Genomic DNA, 27,212 nt, shown 5'->3' on the forward strand with positions numbered 1-27,212 from the left:
AGCTTGACCTACAGAGAAATGCACGTCTTAATTGTACATTTGCTGAGTTTTGACAAATGAGTTTTTTTCTCTTTTATGGAAAAAGAAATGGAAGTATAGTTTATTATCGTGTTAGTTTCAGGTGTATAGCATGGTGACTCAGTTATACGCATATATATTCAATTTCACAAATAGGTTATTAGAGAATATTGGGTAGAGTTCCTGTGCTATAAATAGGTCCTTGTTAGTTATTTTGCATATAGTAGTGTGTATTTGTTAATCGCAAGCTCCTAATTTATCCCTCCCTCACCTTTCTCTTTTGCTAAGATAGTTTTATTTTCTGTCTGTGGATCTATTTCTGTTTTGCAGATACATTCATTTGTATTATTTGACAAATGAGTTTTTTACCTGGGTAACTTAAAGCTCTATCAAGACAGACTATTGGACGTCCCTGGTGGTCCAGTGGTTGAGAGTCTGCCTGCCAATGCAGGGGACATGGGTTCGATTCCTGGTCCAGGAAGATTCCACATGCTGCAGGGCAATTGAGTCCTCAAGTCACAACTATGGAATCCCTTGCACCTTAGAGCCCGTGTTTTGCAACAAGAGAAACCACTGCAATGAGTTTAAGCTTGAACACAGCAAATAGAGAGTAGCCCCCACCCTCAGCAACTAGGGAAAGCCCATGCACAGCAACAAAAACATAGTGCAGCCCAAAATAAATTTAAAAAAAAATTAAAAAGAGAATATTGTTGTCACTCCCAAAATGTCCTTTATGCCCCTCTCTGGTCAATCTCTCCCAAAATGTCCTTTATGCCCCTCTCTGGTCAATCTCTCCCAAAATGTCCTTTATGCCCCTCCTGGTCAATCTCCTAGCAGAAGCAGCCACTAATTTTTTCATCATAGATCAGTTTTGCCTGTTCTAGAATTTCATGAACACAAAACAATGTGATATATGTACTCACATTTGTATATTCATCTAATAGAAAATTTATTCAGCCCCCACTATAAGTTCAGAGATACACATCTGATGTCTGTTCATGGGGAGTAATGAATGCTCCTGGACTGAGCAAAAGGCCAAAGATATTTCCAGCTGTGACCTGTGACCTCCCCTGCAATCACATTGTCACTGAGAGACCATAAACCTCTGGGCCTCACAAACAGAAATGCTGGCTACAGGTGCCACATGTGCCTTGCATTCCTCCCTGACCCCTCTCACGCATCCACATTGGCTCTGGAGGCCTCTCAGCAGCCCCACCCCCACCTCCACTCACTTCCCACACCTGAGCTCCATCTACACTTCTCTACACAGGTGTGCAAGAGGGTGTCACAATCTCAGCCCAGGCCTTGCCCAAGTGGGTAAAAGTACAGGTGGGTAGATGGTTGGAAGGAACTGGACAAGCAGAGGCAGCTTGATGTCTTTTGGTCCTGTGGTGGGGGTAGGGGGTGGAGACTAGGCAGGGACTGAAAAATAAAGCACAAAGGGAGGAAACGCCACTGGTCCCTGAGCAATCGGGGCTGGACAGCCGAACAGCACTTACCTGGAGTCACAGGGACCCTGGGCATAATGGTTTTGCCCTCCAAGAAGGACCTCAAGATCTCCCTGGAGGTCTTTGCTATTTTCCAGTGGGCCCTTAGTGCCTTTGTTATCGGTGAGTCTTCAGCCTTTGTCAGGGTGACCAGATGTCCTGGTTTGCCTGGGACTGAGAGGTTATAGGTTTTAGCGGGACTCTGGATGCTGAAACCAGGGTTGTCTCAGGTGAATAAGGACAGTTGGCCACCCCGGCCTCCAGCTTGACATGCTTGGACACAGTCCTTGTGGGATCTGCGAGTGTGCATGTGGGTCTTGGTGCACGCTTGTGCAGGAATGTGTGTGCACGTGTGTGTGAGCCACACTTGTGGCTGTTGTGTGTGGTAAGCCCTCCTGAGCCATCACTGGGTCCTGGAAGGCATGTTTGGGAAAGATGGGGAGCAGTTCCACTGAGGCCTGCCAAGGAAATGGGCTTAGCTATGACCTCAGGGACCTGAGCAGACCATCGGAGCAAGACAGTTGTCTTGGTGGCAGAGGGAGCTCTGAAAATCTCTTGTCTGAAAGAATTAATCCATTTATCCATTCATTTTTCACTCTACCCACCCTACAAATTCTTTGTGAAAGTTACTTAGTTGCTGGCCATGGTGCTATAGGTGCTGATGCAAATCATCCCTATGGAAAGGGGGCCTGGAACAAAATTCTCATTTTTAAGTGGTTTAGGTGAGTACTGGCTGGAAGCAAGGGGATGAACTAAATGCCCCTACTTGGAAGATATCTGAGAAGGAAGAATGCAGGTGGGCCTTGGGAGCTTGGGGCTTGCTGGTCAATAGGGAGAATGGGCTAAAGAACAGGGACTGGGGGGCTCAGAGGCCTACCTGGGGTGAGTACCAGGACCCCTTAATGCTAAGAGAAAAAAAAAACAGTGTTAACCTAGGAATGATGGGCAATTGGAGCTAGAAGAGGCCAGGAGAAAGGAATTCATATGTACCAGCTACTTACTTAGTGCCAGGCATTTTCATACCTATGGTTTCATTTTAGCCTCCTGCCAGCCTTATAAGGCAGAAGCTATTATTGTGCATAATAATACACACTAATAGCTACACACACACATAATGATTGTGCTTTCTACCCCCACACCAGGCACTGTTCTAAGCACCTAACATGGCTAATCATCTCCATGGTACAGATAAAGGAGCTGAAGTACATGCCATCTGAATGGTCCATCCAAGATCGGACAGCTAGAAAATGGAGGAGCTGGCTTGTGCCTGAGTCCACAAGGGCCTGATTCTGGCCTATGAGCTCCTGTCCCTACCGCCTGCATCTCCTAATTTACTGCTGATTTGGAGGCTGGATATGGACATGGCCGTAGTGTACATGTTAGGCCAGAGAGGAAGGAGGAAGCTAGGCCTTCAGTGTATGTACAAATTCCTGACTGAAAGTGGAGAAAAGTCCGCTCCAAGTGACCTCTTATTGAGGACCAGGGCCCCAGCTGGGCCTCTCAATCTCCTTCCATGTGACGCAGTCCTTGGGGCTGTTTCCTCAGGAAGGGCTGAGTCCCCTTTCTTGAGTTCTTGTCCTATCTCCACAGACTTGCCTCGTTATCACCCCCTCCCCTCACTGCAACCATGTTCCCATGGCCTAGGAGCTGACACTATATTAGGGGAAGAAGTATGACCAGTATGGACAGCCCAGGCCAGGCTAGGGGATGGAACCTCTAGGCTGGTAGCTCCCCTTTCTCAGTCTAGTCCAGGATGTTACTCCTTAGAGGTAACCACTGTTAACAGTTTGTGTGTATGTAGCCAGAAATTGGGGCTTCCCTGATGTTCAGTTCCTAAAGAATTCACCTGCAGTGCGGGAGACCTGGATTCAATCCCTGGGTTGGGAATATTCCCTGGAGGAGGGCATGACAACTCACTCTGGTATTCTTGCCTGGAGAATCCCCATACAGAGGAGCCTACTGGGCTACAGTCCATGGGGTCGCAAAGAGTCAGACACGGCTGAGTGACTAAGCACACAGCCAGAAATTATGGATATACATATGTGTGTGTATATGTGTGTGTGTGTGTGTGTGTGTGTGTGTGTGTGTGTGTGTGTGTGTGTGTGTATAGGGCTTTCCTGATGGCTCAGTCTGTAAAGAATCCACCTGAAAGGCAGGAGACTGCCTGCAATGCAGGAGACTTGGGTTCGATCCCTGGGTCAGGAAGATACCCTGGAGAAGGAAACGGCAACCCACTCCAGTGTTCTTGCCTGGGAAATCCCATGAACAAAGGAGCCTGGTGGGCTACAGTCCATGGGATTGCAAGTCAGACATGACTTAGTGATTAAACCACCACCACCATCATGCCTGTACACACACACACATATAGCCAAGAAGCAAAAAAACAGGGATGTGAAAAACTTAGTCTCTGAGTCAGACTGCCTGTTTTTGAATCACAGCTCTACTCCTTACTATCTGTACTCCTTGAGCAGTTTATCGATCCTCTCTGAGTCTTATTTTCTTCATTTGTAAAATGAGCATGTGAGAGTGGAATAATTGGACTGGCCCATGTACGCTATGGTAACCAACTAATGTGGAAATCTCAGTGGCTTAACTCAACAAATGATTATTTCCTGTTTATGTTAAACACCAAACACAGGTTGGTGGGAGTCTCTGCTCTCTGTGGATACAAATGTTCAGGCTGATGGAGACACCTCAAAACTGTGATGCTGAAAAATGTGGCTTCAGAGATGACCACTGAGTGAGCAGGAAAGGGAACAGGCCTCGTGCACACTCTTTCCTGCCACCACCAGAGTGACAGGTGTAAACAACAATGAGCCTTATTTTCAACTTTGTTAATTATAAAGTATTCTTATGTATTTATTAGCAATTAGCATCTGTTTCTCTGTTAACGGCTCATTCATGACTTTTGTCCATTTTTATATTAAATTTGAGTTGACTATTAGAGGACATGTAGGAGATAGATGAAGGAAGAGTGTTCAGGGCAGACAGTGGGCAATTGCTGAGATGAGGGGAGAGTGTAAAGCGTTCAAGAAGCTGCCCGTGGCTAAGTAGGATGAGGGGGTAAGAGCTGCAGAACTGATGCTCAATATATATTGAATGAAAGGATGAAAGAGCAGGAGAGGGAAGACAAAGGAGACTGGCAAAAGAGGCAGGGGACAGATTGTGCAGGGTTTGTCAATCATGGAATTGTTTGAACTTCTTCCTGAAGGCCATGGGAGCCAGGACTGGGTTGGACACAAGGCAACAGCATCAGATTGGTGGTTTTGAGAGATCATTACAGCTTTGGGTACCAAACTGATTATGGGAAGAGACTGTCACTCTAATTCAGGTCAGAGATTGTGGTGATTTGGCCCAGACCAGTCATAATTGTGAAGGGGAGAAGAGGGATTCAAGAAATTGGAGTAGAGTTCATAGGACTTGATGATCAGAAGATGTGGGAGAGAGAAAGGGAGGAGGCGAGACTGAGGGTTCAGGGATCCATGTGAGCTGGAGAAGGAGCAGGTGGAGCAGAGAAGGAGGAGAGTGGGTGAAAGCAGGGTGAAGACAGAGAGAAGTTTCCCAGAGGGCTCTTAATTAGAGCTTGACTTTGGGCTATATGGAGAGTTAGCCTGGGACAGATAGAAGAGTGTTGGGTCTGGGCTCCCAGGAGGTGATGGTTCCAGTGCTTGTCCCTCGAAGCTTTCCCAGATGAAATCTGCAATGGAATCATATCCATTTGGACCCTGATGGCCTTGAGACAAGACCATCACACGAAGCCTGTGAGGAAGATAAGGTGGAAGCTGGTGTTGCTAGCCCCACTTGGCCAGTGTGAAGCTCAAAGTCTTGTTTGTGGTCATACTCATGCTAAGGGGCAGGATTTGCGTCACCACCTGAAGCTGCACTGCCTCCCAAGATATCCCCAACACGGTCTGGGTTCAAGCAAAGCCTAAAAGAAACAAATCTCTTCTGGACTAGACCCATGCCTCTCTTTATTTCTTGAGAAAGTCAAGTAGTTTTGTAAGAAGTACATCAAAACCTGAAAGTGCTGGCCTTTGCTCCACACTTAGATATGTTCCCTAGAGGCAGCTATTCTCAAATTTGTTAGCTCTTTTTTCCTGGTATTTACCTCCATATGTCTAAACTTTACTATTTAAAATTTCTAAATATTACTATTTTCCAATGTAGCAATTTTAGGCAATATCACTGATTTCCTAATATGGAACATTAGATTTCAGCTCAATATATGCCTTTTCCCCCACCCAGGTTGTTTTACTTAAACCCCGAACTATGACTAGTAAATCTTCTCCATAGTTGAACTATTTAGTGCACTATGATTATATTTCTTTTCTTGTGCAACTTCTTGTTTTCTCTGGAATTCATAATTGCTTCATTTTATTTTTTTACCTTTATTTTTTATTTAAAAAGTTTGTTGGAGTATAGATGATTTACTATGTTTAGTTTCAAGTGTACAGCAAAGTGATTCAGTTATACACATACATATATTCATTCTTTTTCAGATTCATTTGCACATATAGGCTATTACAGAATATTGAGTAGAGTTCCATGCGGTATTCAGTAGATCCTTGTTGGTTATCTATTTTATATATAGTAGTGTATATATTAATCCCAAGGTCCTAATCTATCCATTCCCCTCATCCATATTTCTCCTTTGATCACCACAAGTTTGTTTTTGAAATCTGTGAGTCCGCCTTGTAAATAAATTGATTTATATCAGTTTTTAAAACTTAGGTTTTGCATATGAGTGATGTCATATGGTATTTTTCTTTGCGTGACTTACTTCACTTAGTATGATAATCTCTAGGTCCTTCCATGTTATTACAAATGGTATCATTTCTTTCTTTTTATGACTCAGTAATATTCCATTCTATATATGTACCACACTGTTGTTCTCCATTCCTCTGTCAATGGACATTTAGGTTGCTTCCATGTCTTGGCTATTGTAAACAGTGCTGCAATGAACACTGAGGTGCATGTAACCTTTCAGACCATGTGTTTCTTCAGATGTATGCCCAGGAGTAGGATTGCTGGATCGTATGGCAGTTCTACTTTGAGTTTTTTAAGGAGCCTCCATACTACTCTCCATAGTGGTTGCACCAATTTACTTTCCCACCAACAGTGCAAAAGGGTTCCTTTTTCTCCACATCCTTTCTAGCATTTATTGTTCATAGATTTTTTGATGATGGCCATTCTGACTGGTGTGAGATGATACTTCTCTGTAGTTCTGATTTGTATTTCTCTAATAATTAGTGATATTAAACATCTTTTCATGTGTTTTTTGGCCATCTGTATGTCTTCTTTTGAGAAATGTCTAGATATCCTGCACATTTTTTGATTGGGTTAATTGCCTCATTTTAAATTTTAGTTATCTCTTAGTTATCTAAATAATCCATCCCCAAACTCTCCACAAACATGTCAGGAATCTACACGTCTCCTCTCCTTCACCACCACCATTTTTTATTTCCTTGAGGACCTCCTTGAGAGCCTAGCAGTCTCCTGTTACAGTCCAGTCTCATGCACCACTGTCACCTCCAGGGCCGGTGAGGCGCCCTGGGTGCACAGTCTAAGAAGGTGTTCATTCTCAGCACTGTGCAAGTGTTGGGTCAGTATTTACCTGACTCCGAGAGTGAATGTCTCCTTGAATTTTGTGCCCTAGGTGCCACGCTCTCCTCACTCTATTCCTGGCCCTGCTCACTTCCTTCCTTTGCTGGATTTCTTTTTACCTGGCTCCCATGCTATCCTCTGTCTTGCTTTACTCCCTCGTTTTCGTGGAGCACATCCTCCAGTAGTTTCCTGAGAAAGGAATGTAGGAAACAAACTCTCTGACTATATGTCTGAAATTGTCTTTATTCTCTCTTCATACTTGATTAATAATTTGGCTGCATATAGAATATCCTATCTGTGTCTAGTGTAAGTATCTGAGTCTAGAGTCTCTTTGGTTCATTTTATTTCAGAGAATAATCCTCCCATTGCCCAGCTATATAGTGAAGGAGAAGAGGTCTGGGGTTTTAACTACTTCGATAGACTTTCCATCAAGCCCTGTTACATCTGCTTTTTGTAACACTTGGTGTTTCCAAATTCTGAGACTTTCCTAGATTCTCCAGTGGAAACAGGCTTACTCTTGTAGACACTCCCCCTTGCAAGTCACATTTCAACTTTCTTGTTCTCAGTCAGTTAATCCCTCCTCTGCCCACTGTCCAGCATGCAAACATTTTGCTGATAGCTTTCAGTCACCTTTGGCATCTCTCTGATTCTTTTTCCTTGCAGAATCTCTATCTTTTAAAACATCCTTGTGATAATTTTCATGAGGCTGCAGCAAGAAGTCATGATAAAACTTGTGTTCATTCTGCCATGTTCAATTAGGAGTGTTTCATGTCTTTTCTAACCTTACTTTTGACCCCCTTTCTCTACCTGTCTTATTCACAGTTATTTAAAAAAAATGAGTCCAGTAAGAATCCTGAGCATGGCTCCCTGTGACTCATCTCCATGAAGTCTGTCCTAACTACTCTAACCTACATTGTTCCTATTTTGTTCGAGCTCAGCATGGTCCATACCATATTCTGGTACATGCCAACTTGCATGCTCCCAACCTGGCTGAAGGTTAGTTATCATCCTCTTTCTCTGGCATTCTGTTCACCTTCTCAGAGATGTTATGGAGAGTTGGAGGAAGACTGTTCCTGGCTCTGTCTCTCCAGGACTCCTAAATTCTGGTGGCCAAATCAGTGTGAGCCACCACTGGCTCCCTGCCATTGACTGCAGCCCAGAGTGCTGCTGGTGCAGGCCCTGGGGGGAGAGGGCTGACTGCATGGAACACAGTGGGGGAGAAAAACACCTTGTCTCCTAGACTCAAAACAAGTTCCCAAGGCTAGAGCAGATGCTGGGGCTCTGGGCATGCAGGCGATGTGCTGGGGTGAGGAGGTAAGAGGGTCATGTGAGCCCGGCTGAGAGTGCTTGTGATCTTGGGGTAGACATAGCCCCAGAGGGAGGGCAAGTGTGAGGCACTGTTTGCAATTCATTAACTCTGGCCTGGGCTCCCTCCAGTAATCACCGTGATCGCTGTCAACCTCTACCTGGTGGTATTCACGCCGTACTGGCCCATTACTGTGCTCATCCTCACCTGGCTGGCTTTTGACTGGAAGACCCCTGAGAGAGGTGAGGGCCCTGGAAGGGCTGTTGCCACTCGCCACATGCTCTTTCTTTCTCTCCTTATACTCCAGCCAATTTCCTGGCAGCCCTTCAGCCTGACCTTGTCTGGGCTGGAGGTGAGGGAAGAGGTCTTTTCAAGATGCTAGTGAGGCCCAGGTGGGCACTGGAGTGGGCTGGGGGAGGGGCGGCTAGTACAGCAGAGAGCTAGGGCTGTCCCAAACAGGCCCTGAAGTTCATTCCCAGCCTGGTTGTCACTTAAGGGGGCAGGAAACAGTAAGTGGTGAGGGCACCCTGAGACAGGCCCTAAAGGACTCTGAAGAAGACAACAGAGTGGACAAAGCTCAGCTGTATCTGCTTTGTTTTCAGGTGGCCGCCGGTTTACCTGCGTGAGGCAATGGTGCCTGTGGAAACAGTACTGTGATTACTTCCCACTCAAGGTGAGGAGTCCCAGATCCCCACTTGGGCCCCAGGCCCGGTCCTGACTCCCTGTGGCAGCAGCTGGGCCAGGGCAGGGGGCGGGGGCATCATTCACATCGAGGCCCATGTGAATGAAGCTCCCCAGAGTTGTGTGTTACCCCATCTGCACGGCCAGACATGGCAGCCCTTTCCTTTCTAGGTCTCTGGCCAAAAGAGAGGAACTCTTCCTTGGCTATATCTCTCTTGACTCCACTTTCCTCCACAGCTTCTGAAGACTCATGATCTCTCCCCCAGCCTCAACTACATCGTCGCCTGCCACCCTCATGGGATCATGTCCCATTCATGGTTTGGCCACTTTGCCACAGAGATGTCAGGCTTCTCCAAGACGTTTCCTGGCATGACTCCTTATATCCTCACACTGGGGGCCTTTTTCTGGGTGCCTTTCCTCAGAGAATATGTCATGTCTATAGGTGAGTTGGCTCCTGGGATGGAAAGCCGAAGAAATACATGGCTGCCTGAGAAAGAAGTATTGGGTGAATAGGTGAGAACAAGGCCGGCTCTGTGATCCCCTCTGGTCTGAAAAGCTACCTTAGGCTCAGCTGCCTAAGAGAGCCCTTCCCTAAGGAGGCTTCTCCCCACCTTAGAAGTAGGGAGGAAAGTTAGGAGGTTTAGTAGGTCACCAATGATCTTTTGTTTTTTCCTGACCACCAGGGGCCTGCTCTGTGAGCCAATCCTCCATAGACTTCTTGCTTACCCGTAGAGGCACAGGCAACATGCTGATGGTGGTGGTTGGTGGTCTGGCTGAGTGCAAATATGGCTTGCCTGGATCTACCACTCTGTTCCTGAAGAGCCGCACTGGCTTAGTACGCACAGCCCTTCAGCATGGGTAAGGACACTTCTGGTCCAGACAGGGGAAATGGGATCCAAAAGCCCAGCAGGGAAGGAGGAAGAGGTTTTGAGGAAATGATATTTAAAGAGGGAGAGGTAAAACCTCTTCTGTGGTGGAGTAGAGGCTGGGTCAGGTTCTAGAGGCATTTTTGCTTCGGAAGAAAGGCCATCAGGCCAGCCTGGAACCTGATCTGCCTCAGACTAGCATCTCATCTGGACCAGTCTCTCTATAAAAAGGTGACTGGCTGCAACTGTATGTCAGAGAAAGCCAAAATTCCCATGTGGGTGAAAGGGAAGAAACCAAGAAGAAATGGCCCTTGGCTCCTAGCTTCCAGTGTCTCAGACAATGTGGGTTTACAGGAGGGTCTGGGACTCACTGGGGCTTCCCTGGTGGCTCAGATGGTAAGGAACCTGCCTATGATACGGGAGACCTAGGTTCGATCCCATGGGTCAGGAAGATCCCCTGGAGAAGGGAATGGCAACCCATTCCAGTGTTCTTGTCTGGAGAATCCCATGGACAGGGAAGCCTGGCAGGCTACAGTCCGTGGGATCACAGAGTTGGACATGACAGAGCGACTAACACACACACAATGGGACTCGCTTCCCTTAGCTTGCAGGCAGCCTGGGGTAGACCATGCATTGATTCCACTTAGCTTGGACCTGGGTCCAGCTGGGTTAAGGGCTGAAGGAACTTACAAGGAGACCTAGGGAGCACTGGTGGTCAGCATGTCTCACTTTTGGTAGGGGCCCTACATTTCTAACCGTCAGAGAATATGCTTTTCTTCTTCAGGGTAGCTCTAATCCCGGCCTACTCCTTTGGGGAGACAGAACTCTACAATCAGTACATTTTCACCCCGGGGGGCTTCATCAATCGCTTCCAAAAGTGGTTCCAGAGTATGGTGCACATCTACCCTTGTGCTTTCTATGGGCGTGGCTTCACTGAGAACTCCCTGGGCTTTCTGCCCTATGCTCGGCCTATTACCACCATTGGTAAGTGGGCTCTTCAGCTGGCAGCCACGTCTAGGACACAGGATCTGGTTCCAATACTAGACCTTGGCTCTGGCCGTGTTCAGAGGCAGGGAGGCTGGCCAGGATGTGTGTAGGGTGGGGGGAAGCATGGGGGAGAACCTGGGCCGGAGGCCAATTCTGAGGAGTGAGCCATTCTGATGCTCTTTCCTTTAACTTCTCCATCTCCCCTGGCAGTTGGGAAGCCTCTACCACTGCCCAAGATTGAGAACCCAAGCAAGAAGACCGTGGCTAAATACCACGCAATCTATGTGGATGCCCTGCGCCAACTGTTTGACCAGTACAAGACCAAGTTTGGCTTCTCAGAGGCCCAAGAGCTGGTGGTAACTTGACAGGCATCCTCCATGGCCTCTCAGTCTGGTTGGAAGGTGTGGAACAGGTGAACAAGAGGACTTTTGTGTGACTCCTGCTCCTGACTTGGTCAGTGCTTGGAGTGACGGGTTTGTGTGTGTGGGTGCCTGTTTGGCTGTTTTCTGGATCCCTCTTCCTCCTTCATCTCTTTCCAGCTCTTCTCTGACTTTACCTTGGGGTTACAAGGAGATGACCCCAAAGGTAGGGAAGGCCCTGGGGAGAGGTGTCCTGAAACCTCCCTCACATGCACCCACTCAGCATCAGAACTGGGAAAAACAAGAGACAGAATAAAAAGCCCACCTCTGATACTGTCTGTGCCCCAACTAGCCTGTTCCCTAGGATCCCTGCTCTTGTCTCTTTCTCTTCAGCTCTTAAGCAGCCCCATCTTCTGGCATCAAGGCTTCTCCAGGACCGGAGGCCTTGAGATCCACTGGACTTTGAATTCAGGCCCCTCCACCTTCAAACCCTGTGACTTGAAACAATCAGTCTTCTCTGAGTCTGTTTCCTCATCTGTAAAATGAGACAAATAGTTCCTCCAGTGCTTACTTCAAAGGTTGGTGGGATGATAATACTGAATGTGATTGAACTTTGTATACTGGAAAGCTACACAAAATTATTCTCCAACCATTTTGCCCACTTCTTATCTCTGAACAAACAACGCCCTAAATGTCATGACATCTCAATGTTTAGAATAAAGTTTATCCAATTAAAAAAATTCTAATCTATTTTTATTTTTTCCAAGTTTTTCTATTTTATTTTTCATTTGTTTGCCCCTCAGCACTGACCCTCTCTGACTGGAGATCAAACCTGTGCCCCCTGCACTGCAAGTGAGGAGTCTTAACCACTGGACAGCCAGGGAAATTCCTAATTTTTAAAGAAGAAAGTTGACACTGTAGGATCTTGTGAACAGTTGTTTGAAAGTTTAAGTAACCTTTCTAGTTGGATGAGCTTGGGGAGCTACTTTAACTCTTTGTTGGTCTCATCTGCAAAATGAGTGATACGTCATGGGGAGCTGGAGGCTGGATCTACCCAAGCTGTTTTGGGCCCAGGACTGAATAATGTTATAGAAGTCAGGGTCTCAAGCTGAGGGTGACTCCCTACTGTGTCTTCACTTCAGGAAAATGTTCGTTTTTGCAGGACCCTTAGCCTATTGGACATGCGGTTACAGGAAAAGACCCAGGTGATGGGGATGGGTGCATATGGGCTGGGGCACAGAGAGGATATGGGATGTTCTGACAGGAAACTCAGACCACCTTGCTTCTGCTGTCCCTTCTGAAATGGGTGCCTTGGTTCTTCCCCAAGTTCATGTGTGGTGTCAAAGAAGCATGTAGTGGAATTCCCTGGTGGTCCAGTGGTTAGGATTCCGGGCTTTCAGGAAACTGCTGAGGGCACAGGTTCAGTACTGGTCAGGGAACTAAGATCCCACAAGCCGCCCCAACCCCCCCAAAAAGCACCTAGCAGGTAGGAAGTACTCAAGCTGATTTTAAGAACAAGGGGAAAAAGCTTTATTTGCAAAGAATAAACCATTAATTTACACAAACTTACATCCCGGTTTATATACATTATGTATAGTTTATATACACAGTATCTCACACTGGATGCTGATCCCCAAAGCAGCATTGGGCCTGCTCCAGGCCATCCTCACCGTGCATCCCTTCCCCTGTCCCAGCTGGAAGCTTTTTGACAAAAGAAATGACATATCCCAACTCCACTTGGAGAGAGACCCTAAAATGGATTACAAGGAAAAAAATCCAGTTCCTTTTTTGTGCTCACATGGCCTAGGGAAGACTTCAGGCAGGGGTGGGTCCTGAGGTGGCCCCAGGACTCCCTGCAGTTGGGCCTGTCCGGAGGCTTCCATCCTGAGGCAGAAGCTGGGGGAAGCGCCCTGGGAAGCACTCTGACAAAGGCTGTGGCCATGCATTCCCTGCCTGGCCAGGCTCCGGAAGGGGGCCAAGCACTTCCAGCCTTGAGTCTGTGGGTTGCAGAAAGAAGGGGGCTGTGTGGGACACAGACTGTGCCTCCCTCACCTTGCTGAGTCTGGAGATTGGGGCCCCTCACCTCAGGAAGGTCGCCTTCCCTCTCTGGACCTCAGTTTCTACATGAATAGGGTAGAAGGTGGGTTGGGCTAGATTACTTCTAAGGGCCTCTCGAGTTCTTAATTTCTCTGAATCTATATGCATCCACCAGAAGTTACATAAAACACACATATTCACACATGGCTCAAACTCCTGGTTCACCTTCAGGGTTCCTAGCCCTTTACTGCTCATCCAAAGAAATTTGGCTCAGGATGGATGAAGGGGTTCCTCAACAGCTGCCTTTTGTGCCAGCTTTGGCTGTTGGAGCCGGAGCAGCTGGCAAAGCCCCCACCATGCAATTCTCCTTCAAACCTCTGTCATCCACTTGCTCACAAATGTCCTCATCCCATCCTCTGTGCTAGCCTCAGCTTTCTAAAGCCATGTTGGTGTAATTCCAAGGGGGTGAATCTAGCTCCACATTCTCTTAAGGGTAAATGACTTCAATAACTTTGCAGCAACAGGGCTCCCCGGCTACCTCTTGCTTCCCTCATCACCCCTCTCCCTCCAGAGTTGCATTTGAAGGGTCACAATGAATAAGAGTCCTGTGTGAATCCTATTTTCCCTCTAATCCCCTCCGTACCTGGAGAAGAGGGTTGGTGTCAGAATGCCCTTTAGTGGCACAATTAGGAAGTCTTTTGCTTCCCTCGTCTCACACCCTTTTGACTTTAGATCCAGACCTCTCTTGGGTTTTCTTTGCATCTCTGAGAGATCCTGGTAATACAGAGGTCTCTGTGGTATGGCAGAAAGAGATAAGGAGTCACTCTGTAGCTGTGGGAAGTGACCAGCTCCTGTAAATTGTCTGAAGGGTAACCAGAGGAAGCCCTTGTCCACAGGAGGGGCTCCATGCACAATGGTTGGTTCATTGGTTGGTTCTTTCATTGGATGAAAGAGCACAAGGGGTATCTGTTCAGTGGGTACTGGAGGCCTGCTGCTTGGGCATGCTACCAAGACGATTCTTCTGAACACAAAAGCTCTAAGGCTGATGGGGGTTTCCCAAAGAAATGGCCTACTCTTTTGTCCCAGAGCCTTTGGCAGTCAAAAGAAAAGGCACTACCATCAAGGAATGAAAATGAGCCTCTCTGGGTTTCTCCCTGGTCCCTCAAGGATTTGGGGTCCATATTACCATTTTGATTGGTTCTCTCTTGGATTCCAAATTCAAAACAATGCTGGGGAAGAACAGAAGAGCTTCACAGTCAGACCTGGTTGAAAGCCCCAGGTATGACTTAAGTTGGGTGAGATCCTGCTCAAAGCACTCAACCTCTGAGCCTCGTCTAAATGATGGGGTTGGTAATATTATCAATGGAGAAAGAGAAAATACAAACTTTAAGGAGAGGTTCTCATCAGATTCTGCTAACTGAGGACTGTCTCAGGCACTTTATAGGATCTGGGGTCAAACACATGCCTCAAGCTTGCCTCATCTGGGGTGGGAAGGCTATCACTAGCAGCCAGATAATGGTGGAATAGCTCACTCCCTCTTGCTCTGATCCTTGAAGGGCCAAGCAGCATAGTTTCTTGGAAAAGGAAGGCACAGCAGGGAAATGAGTACCTGTTGTTCTTGGTGGATTTCAGCTGCCTGAAGGACCTTACTCCCTCTCTCTGCAAAAGGAAATTTGTTCCAGGAGTAAAAGTAGCAGATTCTACAAGACTGGCTCTCTCAGCTTTGGGCTACAGACCCAGCACCCAGACTGGGCCCAGACAGTTAGAAATAAGACCCTTGAATGATCCTATCATATGATTCGATGGGAAGCTTGAGGGTGGGGGAAAGGTGTCTTTGGGCCTGACTAAAGGGCATAAGCCCGCCCATTGCCTAGACACTGCCTCCTCTTGAGCCTGGATTCAGGGAAGCAGCACTGGAATCTATGGTGACTCTTCTGTGCTGTGGTTTTCTGGAGCCATAGAGAAGAAAGGGGGTAGTATGTGGTTAGTAGGGCATCAGTTGTTGTCCTTTCAGACAAGGTCTGCGCTAATGACCACTTGGATTGCAATACACTTGAAGAAAATCCTGTCCCATCCCTAGCTCTTACCCTTTCTGGGTCTGATAGAAAAGCTCTGCCTTGCTGATGCCCAGGGTCAGTCTAGGGTTTGGGAATTTTAGTAGGCTAGCATGGCAGCTGCCTAGATACTAGAATTTGAAGGCACTTTTGGAGGTCATCCAGTCCAACTCTTTGCCCCCAGACATAGCTCGACTAGATGAATATTTGTGCTGCTTAATACATGGACAACTTCCTTTATGCCCAGGTAATCTAAAGAGTATTTCAGACTCACACAAACACAGGTCCTGGGATAGGCACCAGTCTCAGACAGAGGTAGGCTCTGGAGAGGAAAAAAATGGGAGTTCTCACCAGGCTGGGAAAGGGACAATTGTGCAGGGACCCGGGGAGTTTTCTGAGCTTGGAACACAGCTGTAAAAAGACATGTGGCCCCAAGCATGGCCTCTGGTTCTTATACAGGCAGATGTATGGCCATGCCCTGCAACTGCTTCAAGGAAATGCAAATCTTCTCTCCCCAAAGCCCTGCCAACTGCTGGCACATGGATCAGCAAGAGTGGGAAAACATCTGGCAGGCTTTTCCCCTGGTTTCTGCAACAACCACCTGCATTTCCCTCCTTGCCCCTCTCCTTAGACTGCAATGTTACCATCCCACCCCACCCCTGTCTCCACACACACCCTTCGAGGTCAAAGGCTTGCCCCACAGTTTGGGCTGTACTGTTGCTACTTCTCGCCTGCTGCCCAAGCCCCTCACTTTAGTGCAACAGAAGCAGTCAATGGGGAGCCAAGGAGGAAGGTTCTGCTTCACGCCACCCCTGGGGCTTCATCAACTGTCCTGTTCACTCCTGGTCAATCTGGAAAGTCAAGTTGGCCTTGTCATCTTGGAATTACTGGGGAATAAATAGCACTGGGAAAATTTTCTCTGCGGCTGTGACACCCACATACCTCATTCCACAGCAGCACTTAGAGGTTCTGGGAGTCCTAGCTCCCTAACCTGGGGTAGGGGCATGGGCAGGGGCAAAATGAGGTTGGAGGGATCTAGGATGCAGGGGCCTCGCCCAGCCTGATGGCCCCGAAGAAGGTGGTGTGCTTGCTCATGTTGATAGAGATGTCAGCGTGCACCATCTTCACGGCGATCTTCTGCCGGGCTTTGAGGAGGCAGACACCCGCTGTATAACAAGTGTTGTAGTTGGTTTTGCCTGTCTCAATACTGCGGGTGCACTGCAGGAAGGGTTTCTCGTCCACCACCACCTCATAGCTGGCAAAGTCAGTGAAGTTGATGTAGTATACCTGGGGGAGAGGCAACAAGAAGGGATTGGGGGCGAGCAGAAGGAGAGGGTGGGGCCCTCCCTGGGTGGGGCCCTCCCTTGTGACCAGTAGACAGGACTCACTCATGCGAGTTGCCACTGTGCCCTGTGAAGGGAACAGTGCCACCTGAAGACACGCTAGTTAGACAACAGGACAGGTGGGGTGACAGGTTTATTCACTGTCCTGCTTCCCCTCCATTGGGCTCAGGGGGCTGGAAACCTTCCTTTCAATAGCACATGGTGGGGGGAGACTCTGCAAGGGTCAGAGCCACGCCTCATTCACCCCTTTACCTCCTCTAGCTCCCTACCCCCGCCGGCTGCTCTCTTTGACCCTAGTGTGAAGCACAGTTCTCCTCACACACTAGGAGCTCTATCAGTGCTGCAGACACAAATGACTATGAATCAATTTTCGATTTCTAGCCCCAGGAACTATTTGTAGATAAACTTAGCCTCTTTTTTTTGGGGGGGGGGGTGTGGGGGTGTGGGGGGATGGGGGTGGGCAAGAATACCGGAGTGGGTTGCCATTCCCTTCTCTAGGAGATCTTCCTGAGCCAGGGATCGAACCCAGATCTCCTGCACTGTAGGTGGAAAGCTTTACCACCTGAGCTACCAGGGAAGTCTCTGTAGATAAACTTAGAAGTCATTGATTCCCCTAAGAGGGTGTAGGAACAATTTGTGGGTTCTTCAGTTCTTTCTGCTTGTAGCCCCCCTGCCCTGCTGCTGAATTTCTCTCTGATTCTCCCAGTGCCCCTTGGTCCTCTCATCTACTGATAGAAGAACAGGTCCAGAGAGATGGAGAGCAATCCGTCACAAATGAGATAAAGAATGTGGAAAGGCAAAACTAACTTTATGTGGTGAACAGAAGACGTGCTAAGCTGTGTTCAGTGGCATGACATCCAGGGGATTTTCCCAATTTGCGTGGGGTCCAAGGCCTGAGCCCACCCCCTATTCTAACCCAGGGCAGGCCCAGAGAATTAATTTTTCTCTTCATCACCACCTTATCCACCACACCCCACCCCACCCCAAGCTTTGATCCCCACCCCACATCAAATGGCACTTAGGACAAATGTCCCATAGGACATTGGTATCATACCCCTGGGTTTTGGGACACCCATATGTCACCCTAAATGACTTTAAGAAAGGCTGCTCCCTCCATAGACTGTTTAGGAGGCAGCAGCGCATTCAGGTATTAGGACTCCCAAAAAATAAAATAAATTTTATTTTTTTAAAATTTTTATTTATTTTTTTATAAATTTTATTTTTAAAAAATAAATTGAAAAAAAATCTTTGGGTCAGGACCCAAGCTGTGTCAGGATGTTTGGTGGGCTCAGCAAATGCTCGAGGACCCACCTTCTCTGACTACTTTCCTGAGAGACCCTTCTGCCGGCTTTGTTGTCTTTCTGTCCATCTGCCTGCTTGCCCCTCACCCCACAGAAGCCCCAGCCTCAAGGCTCATTCACCTCTAGCTCTGAGGAGCCACACTATTGGAGACACACAACAGGGTGGAAGTGGATGGGCACTGGCTGACCTGGGAAGTGGGCCCTGGGCCAGGACAAGGACAAAAACAGAGGGAGAGAAGTGCTGGGACAGAAAAAAAGGGAGACTAAAGAAGCAAGAATAACAGAGAAGCAGAAAGGTAGAGAAACAAATGGAAGAAAGAGAAAGGAAAGACAGAAATTTTTCTGAGGTGGAGAGAAGGTCCGGAAGAGCACTCTTCATTATAAAGCCAGTGGTGTGGGGAGGGACGGGTTCTCAGCAACCTCGGAACTGACTTTTAAAGAATATACTCAGGCAGAGTTCGGTTTTGGCAGTAGAACCAAACAGCTCAGCGGGGAAGCTAGGGCTTGGGGCCCTGTAGGAGGGGATCAGATGGCAGGGTGTGGGAGGGGCCTCTTTTCAGTTTTCAATCATATCTGGCTAAGAAAAAAACCCAAACAGCCCCTTCTGTCTCTCCTCCTTCCTTTCAACTCCCTCCCATAGTGGATCTTCCCTCCAACCTCCCCCACCCAGGACTTCAGCCATTGGCTGGTCTGGGCTGGCTCCACAGTGCCCCTCTGTGGCATGCAAAGGATCTGCATTCTGGATATAAGAAGAGTTAGGCCTGAGACCGTACTCACTTCTACCTGACTATAGATGAAGTAGGTGCCGTCCACCAGTACCTCCAACTCCCCACTGCGGGGGTGTAGCTTAAACACCTTGGGGTTCATGGTGATGCGAGACCAGTCATTGAGTACTCCACCTGAAAGATCTCAGTATGAGAGAACGGCAGTCACTCAGTACATGTCAGAATCATCTGGGCAATAGAAACAACAAATATCAAGTTGTACACAACCCCCACCCCCATTGTGATATAACCCGAATAGCCCAGGAGGCCAAGCTTTAAGAAGAACATCCGGAAGCAGAGAAAGCTTTGTAAATTGTAAATTGTCAATTTGTAAATTGGCAGCCAGGCCTGCTTCAGGCCTCTGGGGTCTGCATGTCCTTTCTGTTTCCTTTTCTGACTTCTCTGTCTAGAAGGATCTTTAACCAACACCTTCCAACTGGAATTGGGGGTGGTTGGTAAGAAGAGGGTGGGCACGCTGCCCTATTTTCTTTGTTGTTCTGAGGCCTGCACAGGCAAAATCCAGACAATGAGGGCAGGCTAGGTCTTATTATTCCATTTCATCTCACCAGCCATGGCTCCTGAATCCCTATTTCTCCTTGTCCTTAACAGATACCTTTTTATAGTTCCTCCACACTCATTTCTTTCTGGAAAGTCTCCATGGGCCCCCAGTAAACCACTTGGCCCAAGGATCTGTCTACCTAGAGAACTTTAGGGATCAGGGTTAAGTCAGACTTCATGGCAGTCAGACAAGGAACCACCAGTAATAAGGCCATGTAGGGCAGAGGGATCTTTATGAGAGTGAGGGATCAACTGCCACACAGCCCTAGAACCAGCCAAATGGATGGAGAGGGTGTCAGAGCACGGAGGCGCTGCTGCAAAGCATTTCTCATTAATACCCCATTGTGGGTGGAGAGGCATGTGAGGCAGGAAGAAGAGCTTCCCTTTCCACTCTGTAGCAAATGGGATGTTCCTTCCCACCTCAAGAGGAGGGAGTCCAGGCTTGGGAGCCTTTTCCCTTCAAAACCATCCATTCTTAGAGATGCAGACATAGAGAAGAGATTTGTGGACACGGGGGTGTGTGTGCAGTGGGGAAGGAGCGGGTGGGATGAATGGAGAGAGTAGCATGGAAGAATATACACTACCATCTGTAAAATGGATAGCCAGTGCGAATCTGCTGTATGACCCAGGGAGCTCAAACCAGGGCTCTGTGACAACCTAGAGGGCTGGGAAGGGGTGGGAGGTAGGAAGGAGGTTCAAAAGGGAGGAGACATATGTATACCTATGGCTGATTCATGCTGATGTATGACAGAGACTGACACAATATTGTAAAGCAGTTATCCTTCAATTAAAAATAAATTTGAAAAAATCCATTCTTCATCCAAGAAAACATGTTTTGAAAGTCCATCCTTGGCTAGTCTCGGGCAGTCTGCCTTTCCGAGGTGAGGAAAAGGTGCCCATCTTCCCTTGAGGTGATAAGCAGACGGGATAGGAGTTCAAAGGAGACGCCCTGGCTCTGTCCCTCACGGAGGACCACTCTGCAGGAAATCTTCCTACCTCTGACCCCTCACTCTTGCTTCTGCTGGAACTAAAGATCAGTATAAACTACTTGGGGGATTGGCCCAGAGGGGTCGGAACTAGTCTTGTTGTATGGTGAGAGCAAAATCAGTAGCTTCTGGCATAACACTGAGGCCACCCATCCAGACACCCAAACGAATCTATTTCCTGACTGTCTCACTCCTCCCTGGATAGATGGTGACCATGGCCTACTCAGCGTCCTGGGTCCCAAGGCACCTGGTCCCAGCAGGACAGTTTGGGTTTTGGTGCCATTGTGTTCTTACTTATAGTTCTGAGGCAATTAAGTCAGGCATCCAGGTGGCAGTCCGAGAGGTAGCCAAGCCCAGTCAGTAAGGAAGCAGAGCACAGCCAGTTCAGGATGGACTGGGTTCTTAAAAGCTGTCCCCATGCAGCAGGTTTCTGACCCTTCATTTACTGCTTCTGTACTCACAGCCCCTCCCTTCTACTCCAAGCTCTGTAAGCATCTGGCATCTTGGCTGGTTTGCTGCTTCCTGAGGCTCCTGGGGGTTCATGCATTTTAGGTTTTGTATACCCTGGGAACTGGACATTATTTCAAAGCATTGTTCTTTAATGAATGTTCATGTCTCTTTGGGGAAGAAAATGAAGCTAATCACTCGGTGGAGTATACACACACATCACTGAAGTAGCATAGTGCAGTGGAAAGAGTCAGAGAGATGTGGTTTTGAATCCCAGCTCCTACTCTTAATGGAAATCTTGGGCCAGTTAATTAACCTTTCTGAGCTTCAGTTTCTGTCTCTGTAAAAAGGAGCTAATGCCTACCTTTGTTGTGAGGATCAAGTCAAATCAAAGACAAAAAAAGTATGTAGAAAACTCTAAAGTACCATACAAACATAAGGCAGTAGATTTAGTATGGTGTTGTCCAATCTCTCTGGTACTCTGTTTCCCCACCTTTGAAATGCAAGCATTACATTAAAGTAGGATTTCTAACCTCCTTCAATCCACCCCCTTTTTTTTGTAGACACTAGCATCTCATAATTCCTACAGAGTCTAACATGCCCCCACTTCCCTGAGAGAAATGCCCCTCTACCCTAGACCCATCACACAAGAAGATTTGATTTTATGTATTTCTACTTTCTATAATTTGTATTGTGAAAATGTTGATCAGACTACACATATTCCCAATGGTGACTCTGATTCAGCCTCCACTTTCCAAGAATCCCTGGTTTAGACAATGTCTCAAGCCCCTTTCAACTTCTTTTTTTTTTTAATCTGTGATTCTAACTGCAATTTGTAGTAACCAGTCTGAGGGCAAGCAATTACTTGAAACAGCCAGCAGAGGGCAAAATGGAGTAGAGAATGGCCCCTAGTGTCAAGGGTACCTCCGAGGTCTGAGAGGAACTAGGCTGGGTGATTATTTGAAGGCCGTGGGGAAGGGTGGTGGGGGGAAGAAACTCTTCTTAAGGAGAGAGCCTACTTTGACTCTTACCATTCTTGACTTGGATCGCTGACCCTTGGCCCTGTAGATGCACCACGGCTGGCTGGGAAGATGAGAACAGAGAAAATAGTCACTGTGAGAAATGGCTGCTTGCTCAGCCACCAGTTGCCAGGATTCCACCTTCTAGTCTTCATTTGTATCCCAATTCTGACCCCTCTCCCCTGTCTTGGGATGTTAGTGGCCACATTTCTCCTAGAGGGTAATATGATTTTATAGCTCTGCCAGACGTAATGCCTCTGAGCCTTATTTCCCTAACTGTGAAATGGGGATGCTGAGAATCTCTGTCTGGCCTCTCTCACAGAGATGTCTGAAGATCAACTGAGGTGAAGAATATAAAATACCCTGCAAGCCATCCAGCACCGTGCAGCTGTGTAGATTGATTGCTGTGGCCAAACAGCTGTAGTGAAAGAAGCCGTGATGAGACAAGGCGAGGTGGTGGAAACTGCCAGTAGAGATGGATCAGGAAGCTCAGAGACTAGGGAGGAGCCCTTCAGGCCCTGAAGGCAGAAGGCCAGGCTGGGCTTGACCTGGAACTGGTTGGCTGATTTTCAAGAACATATTCTTAAACTTCTAAGCTGCTGACGTCAGGTGGTTAGAGTGCCGACAAGGTGTCTGGTGTAGTCGGGGAGGCCCAGGACCAGGTGAATAGGCCTCGCTGACAGCTCATGTCAGCTGACTACTGAGCTTGGCTGTGGTGACCCTCTGTCTCCTAGGGAATGGGGAAAAATAGCCACAGCTCAGTTCTGTTGCTAAAAGCAGGCCCTGGGGCAAAGTTTTTCTATTCATGGGAGGGGGCTGTGAATGAAAACCCCCCAGAACCTCCAGGGTCTCCTCACAAAAGAAAGCCTCAGCAAACTAAGCAGGGAGCAAACTCAAGGGTGGCTCAGGCCTGTGGCCTTCCCTCCTTCCCAGCAAGACAGCAATTCCCAGCCAACCTGGTTTTCTCGAGTTCCAGCTTTATCAGCAGCACCTGCAAAATAGGACAGGCCAGTCAGAGGGTATGCTCTGTCTACTTGCTTTTCTCTTCATCTAGGCAGCCAATGGCACTGAGCTTTTGCTCCCTGTCTGAGCCAAGCCAGGCTCACTCTGAGCCTTTTGCAAAGCAGCATCTGAGCCTTATTTTCCAGGGCTCAGAGCTGGAGGGAGAGTCAGGGTGTGATGCGGGGCTCTGGAGTGGGAGATGACACCTCTTTCTTCTCTGACTTGTCCCTGACCTGCATCTTCAGTGTGCCCAGCACCCAGCAGGAAACTGGCTTCTCGCCAACAATGGCCCAAGGCAAGTGCCACTGAGCACTCATGGTGACAGAGGAGAGTGCATTCCTGCCACCATGTGACCCCAAGACAATGGTGCTTGCTTCTTTAGCCTTTTGTTCTCCATTACTTTTCTCTGTAGAATGCATTGCCATTTGTAAACATCTTGCTTTTTTAATTGTCACTCTCGTCCTGTACAACATAAATTCCACGAGAACAAGAACCACTAATCAATATATCTCTTGCACATAGAAAGTACGCAATGAATATTTGTAGAAAGATTGGATGAAAAAAAAATCCAAACTGCATCTCTTGGGGCCACAATGACACTGATTAGCCCTGTTTGAACTACCAGTCAAAGAATATGAGTCTTGTGGCAGTATTCTTGGACCCAGAGAAATCAGCTGTGAAGAGTCCATTTCTGTAAAAGCCCCAAGACACAAGAGGGGAGCAGGAGAAGGAAATAGCAACTGACCTAAGCCCAGGCAGTCTGACTCCTGTCAACTCTGATTAGGCAGGTTTGGATCTGCATCAATACCTTTGGGATGGCCTTCTGGGCCCAAGGGGAAAGATGCAAAGAGATTAAATGCTATTCAAATGGGCAATGTGGTAGGGGAAGGATGTAACACAATAAGCACTTGGTTCCTCAACAGGTTGGTCTTGGTGCCTCTGTCTGCTGCTTCCACAGCCTGAATGACTCATAAGTTTCCAACTCCTTGATTATCAGTGACTACTGGTCTACCTCTATGGGAAAGGCATTTCAGAGTTCATGGGATGAGACTACTCTAGGGCTTGTCATTCTGTCCAGCCCCCAACATTTCTCTCCATGTTGTTGTTATCGTTTAGTCGCTAAGTTGTGTCTGACTCTTTGTGACCCCATGAACTGTAGCCCACTGGGCTCCTCTGTCCGTGGGATTTCCCAGGCAAGAATACTGGAATGGGTTACCATTTCCATCTCTAGGGGATCTTCCCGGGCCAGGGATCAAACCCGCATCTCCTGCATTGGCAGGTGAGTTCTTTACCTGGGAGCCACTAGGGAAGCCCATTCCTCCCTTTTGCCTTTTTCTAATCAAACATCAGTATGTGAAGCTAGATGCTGGAAATCAGAGGAGACAAAATCCACAGGTCAAGAACAGGTATCTCTTCCTTGACAGGGTGGTATAAATACGAAGTTAGAGCAAGGCAGGCCCTACTGACTTGTTCAATTCCTAACTCTCCACTGAGCTAGGAGACCACACGCCATCAGTCATGTCTGACTCTTTGCGACCCTGAGGACTGTAGCCCACCAGGCTCCTCTGTCCATGGGATTCTCCAGGCAAGAATACTGGAGTGGGTTGCCATGCCTTCCTCCAGGGAATCTTCCTGACTCAGGAATCAAACCAGTGTCTCTTACATCTTCTGCATTGGCAGGCAGATTCTTTACCACTAGCACCTCCTGGGAAGCCCCATTAATAAGAAGTTAGAGAAGGGCAGGCTCTACTGGCTTGTCCAATTCCTAGCTCTCCACTGAGCAAGAAGATCACACACCATCATTTTAAACTGCCCTTGGGATCACCTGTTCCTGTTCTATTAGAGAACTTTTAAGGAGCCTAGGACAGTGGAGAGATGGAAGAACTCACCAGAAGGTCCTTGGAGGCCAGGGGGTCCTTGAGGACCAGGAGGACCTGGAGGGCCGGGTGGTCCCATAACAGTTGTTCCTGGAATCCCAGGAATCCCTGGAATCCCTGGGGGTCCTTGGGGTCCTGGAGGTCCTGGAGGTCCTGGGGGGCCATTGGGTCCAGGAGGTCCTGCCTTCTTTCCTGAAAGATGACATTAGGTATCACATTTATAATTATTGACTGAGAGTGTACTGTCAGGAGTCCCACAGCTTTCTCATGACACAAAGTTGGCCCTCTGGGAGTTCCTGCTCTTAAAGAGGTGGATACTTTTATCACACATCACACACACACACACACACATACACACACACACACTTTGTGTTTCATGAATCAGCATTTACAGGCTGGGTTTGAAGAAATAATGACCCTCAAGGAACTTGGTCTCATGTGGAAACAGACACAGTCACAGGACAGTAGAAGTGTTGCATTAATTGTAGGGACAAAATGCTGGAGAGGTCAGGGAAGGCTTAAAAAAGGAGGTTACAGTTTGGCTAAGTCCAAAGGATCAGAATCACCAAGTGGGTAGACCTTAAAAAAAAACCTTTTAGAATTGAGAACTGGGCTATTGTTGCAGAGTGTGGCTCTCATGTTTACTATCCAGGTTGGTGGACTTGATGTGGATGAGACGAGCAAGCTAGGAGGCCAGCTTGACCTTAGGAAGACTATCAGCTCCAGGAAGGCTTCCTGTAGGAGTCAGGATGTACAGGGACTTGAACTTGGGATGAAGGCTGGAAAGCAGAATTGGAAGGAGTCTGGGAAGATGAGAGGTGGTGGGGGGAGGGGGAGGGAGGAGAGAAGGAGAGAGAGAGAAGGCTCAAGTAACATAAGAAAAGAAGGGGTGGTGGAGACCAGAGAGAGCTGAGCTGTGGAGGAAGCAGCAGGCAGGTTTTGCTTTCTCAGCTGACCTCTCTAAACCCTATTTTTAAAGAGCTCTGGGAAAGGAAATTCTGCAGAATCCCTTGGTAGCATGTTCCAATGTTTATCACCCCCTCACTGTTAGGAAGTTCTTCTGTATATTGAACTGAAATTCCTCCTGTGGAAGTTTAAGCTCTTATTCTATTGTTTGTATAGATAGAAAAGAATAGTTGACATCATACACACAATAACCCTAATGTGCTCAAGGACATTAAGTCACCTATCAACTTCTATTTTTATAGGCTAAATAATCTAGCTTCCCAGAGTCTTCTTTCCTCAGAGGCCCTATTCTTGAATGTATTATTAATCAAGCCACCAGATCCTCCCCATTTCCTCCTTGCCCTCCTTTCAGAGAAGTCTCAGCCTTCCTATTCCACATTCCAGTCCTTCCCATATTCCCACCAGATCTACGTTAACCAAGTCCTAACTGTGGCCTTGAACTGAAAGCTCCAGTCCTTCCTGTTTACCTCCTTGCTCTGTGCAGTCCAATTCAAGAACTGCAGGTGGTCACAGGAGGGCGGCTGCTTCCTCACTTCCCTGCCTTTCCACAGTCTTGTGGAAGTCCCAGGAATGGGAACCTTTCCCCAGCCTCCATCATGGTGTCTTCACTTGTGATACTTTCTTCCTTTTAAAATATAACCCTGTCAAGTCTCACTTAAATACCTCTTTCCTGACACTGCCTTCTGGCTTCCTGGACTTGCAGGCTGGAGAATCCTGTTCTGATTCATCAGGTTCTCTTTTAAGGAGAATGCCGTGCTCAAGAAACCCAATCCCCATGGCAACGCCACTCAAGAGGTCAGTTGTCCATGTCTAACCACATCTGCATTTACAATGAAACAACAGGGTCATTGTGGGGCCCCTTCCCCAGGGAGGAAAATAAGGAAAGTACAGAGAGCTTTTCTCCCAGGGAGAGGCAGGAGTTTTAGCATTTTCCCTGCACTTAGCAGCAAAAGATTCAATCTGCCCAGTTATGAGATCTAGCCAATTTTAAGATGCTGAACAGGAAAGCCATCTCCCTTCAGATTTGGGCAGATTCCAAGTCAGGCTTATTCAGTGCCCAAGTTTCAATTCCACCTAGTGTAGTGGAAAAAACAGGGAATCTGTAGCCGGGAGATAAGTCTGTAAGCCTCAGCTCTGCCATGGACACATACTTTGGGCAAATTCCTTCTTCTCCCCGAACCTTAGTTTCTCCATCAGTGAAACGAGGAGCTTGGCTTCGATGATTTCTCTAAGTTTCCTCACAAGACTGAGGTTCCGTAAGGAGGACTGACTTACTCCTGATAGTCAGGAGGCTTCCCTAGTTTGATTATAAAGTCTGCTTCTTTCTCATTCTTTTATGGGTGGCACAGACACATGGGATGGTGCATAGTAGGCTGTCTCCTGTCCCAGAATTTCCAGGCCTAACAGTGATTTTTGAGCTAGAGGGGGTTCTGCGGGTAGTGTGAACTTCAGTATCAAGATTGTGAGTCTCCTGTGATTATTAATGTAATTTTGGAAGAATCAGAGCCAGAAACTCCTCCAGTGAAAGAGAATACTGGTTGCAGTGTAAA

General features: G+C 47.6%; 2 protein-coding genes across 6 annotated transcripts in view; one reads left to right on the forward strand and one right to left on the reverse strand.

The window, feature by feature from the left end:
* The first annotated feature begins 1,457 nt into the window (after window positions 1–1,457).
* On the forward strand, window positions 1,458–12,049 carry AWAT2 (acyl-CoA wax alcohol acyltransferase 2). Of its 2 annotated transcripts, none has more exons than XM_043897723.1 (7): window positions 1,458–1,628; window positions 8,547–8,657; window positions 9,018–9,088; window positions 9,334–9,538; window positions 9,777–9,954; window positions 10,747–10,946; window positions 11,160–12,049. In XM_043897723.1, the coding sequence occupies exons 1-7, from the start codon at window positions 1,544–1,546 to the stop codon at window positions 11,312–11,314; spliced, it is 1,005 nt and encodes a 334-aa protein (XP_043753658.1). In that variant the 5' UTR covers window positions 1,458–1,543; the 3' UTR covers window positions 11,315–12,049. The 2 variants fall into 2 exon arrangements, with proteins under 2 accessions (XP_043753658.1, XP_043753659.1); XM_043897724.1 differs by having other exon boundaries at window positions 9,780–9,954.
* Window positions 12,050–12,820: 771 nt separating this feature from the next.
* Window positions 12,821–27,212, reverse strand: part of EDA (ectodysplasin A) — a 361,762-nt gene continuing 347,370 nt past the window's right edge. The window contains exons 4-8 of one of the 4 annotated variants that reach the window (XM_043896912.1): window positions 24,709–24,888; window positions 22,774–22,808; window positions 21,830–21,881; window positions 18,827–18,942; window positions 12,821–16,686 (exon numbers count right to left, since the gene is read on the reverse strand). In XM_043896912.1, coding sequence (XP_043752847.1) covers window positions 16,435–16,686; window positions 18,827–18,942; window positions 21,830–21,881; window positions 22,774–22,808; window positions 24,709–24,888 — 635 coding nt within the window. In that variant the 3' untranslated portion in view covers window positions 12,821–16,434. Of the gene's footprint in view, window positions 16,687–18,820; window positions 18,952–21,829; window positions 21,882–22,773; window positions 22,809–24,708; window positions 24,889–27,212 lie in introns of all 4 variants that reach the window. The other 3 variants (XM_043896911.1, XM_043896910.1, XM_043896909.1) reach the window with 3 other exon arrangements.

This window comes from Cervus elaphus, chromosome X (assembly GCF_910594005.1).
Source record: "Cervus elaphus chromosome X, mCerEla1.1, whole genome shotgun sequence".
In the NCBI taxonomy this organism is placed as follows: Eukaryota; Metazoa; Chordata; class Mammalia; order Artiodactyla; family Cervidae; genus Cervus; species Cervus elaphus.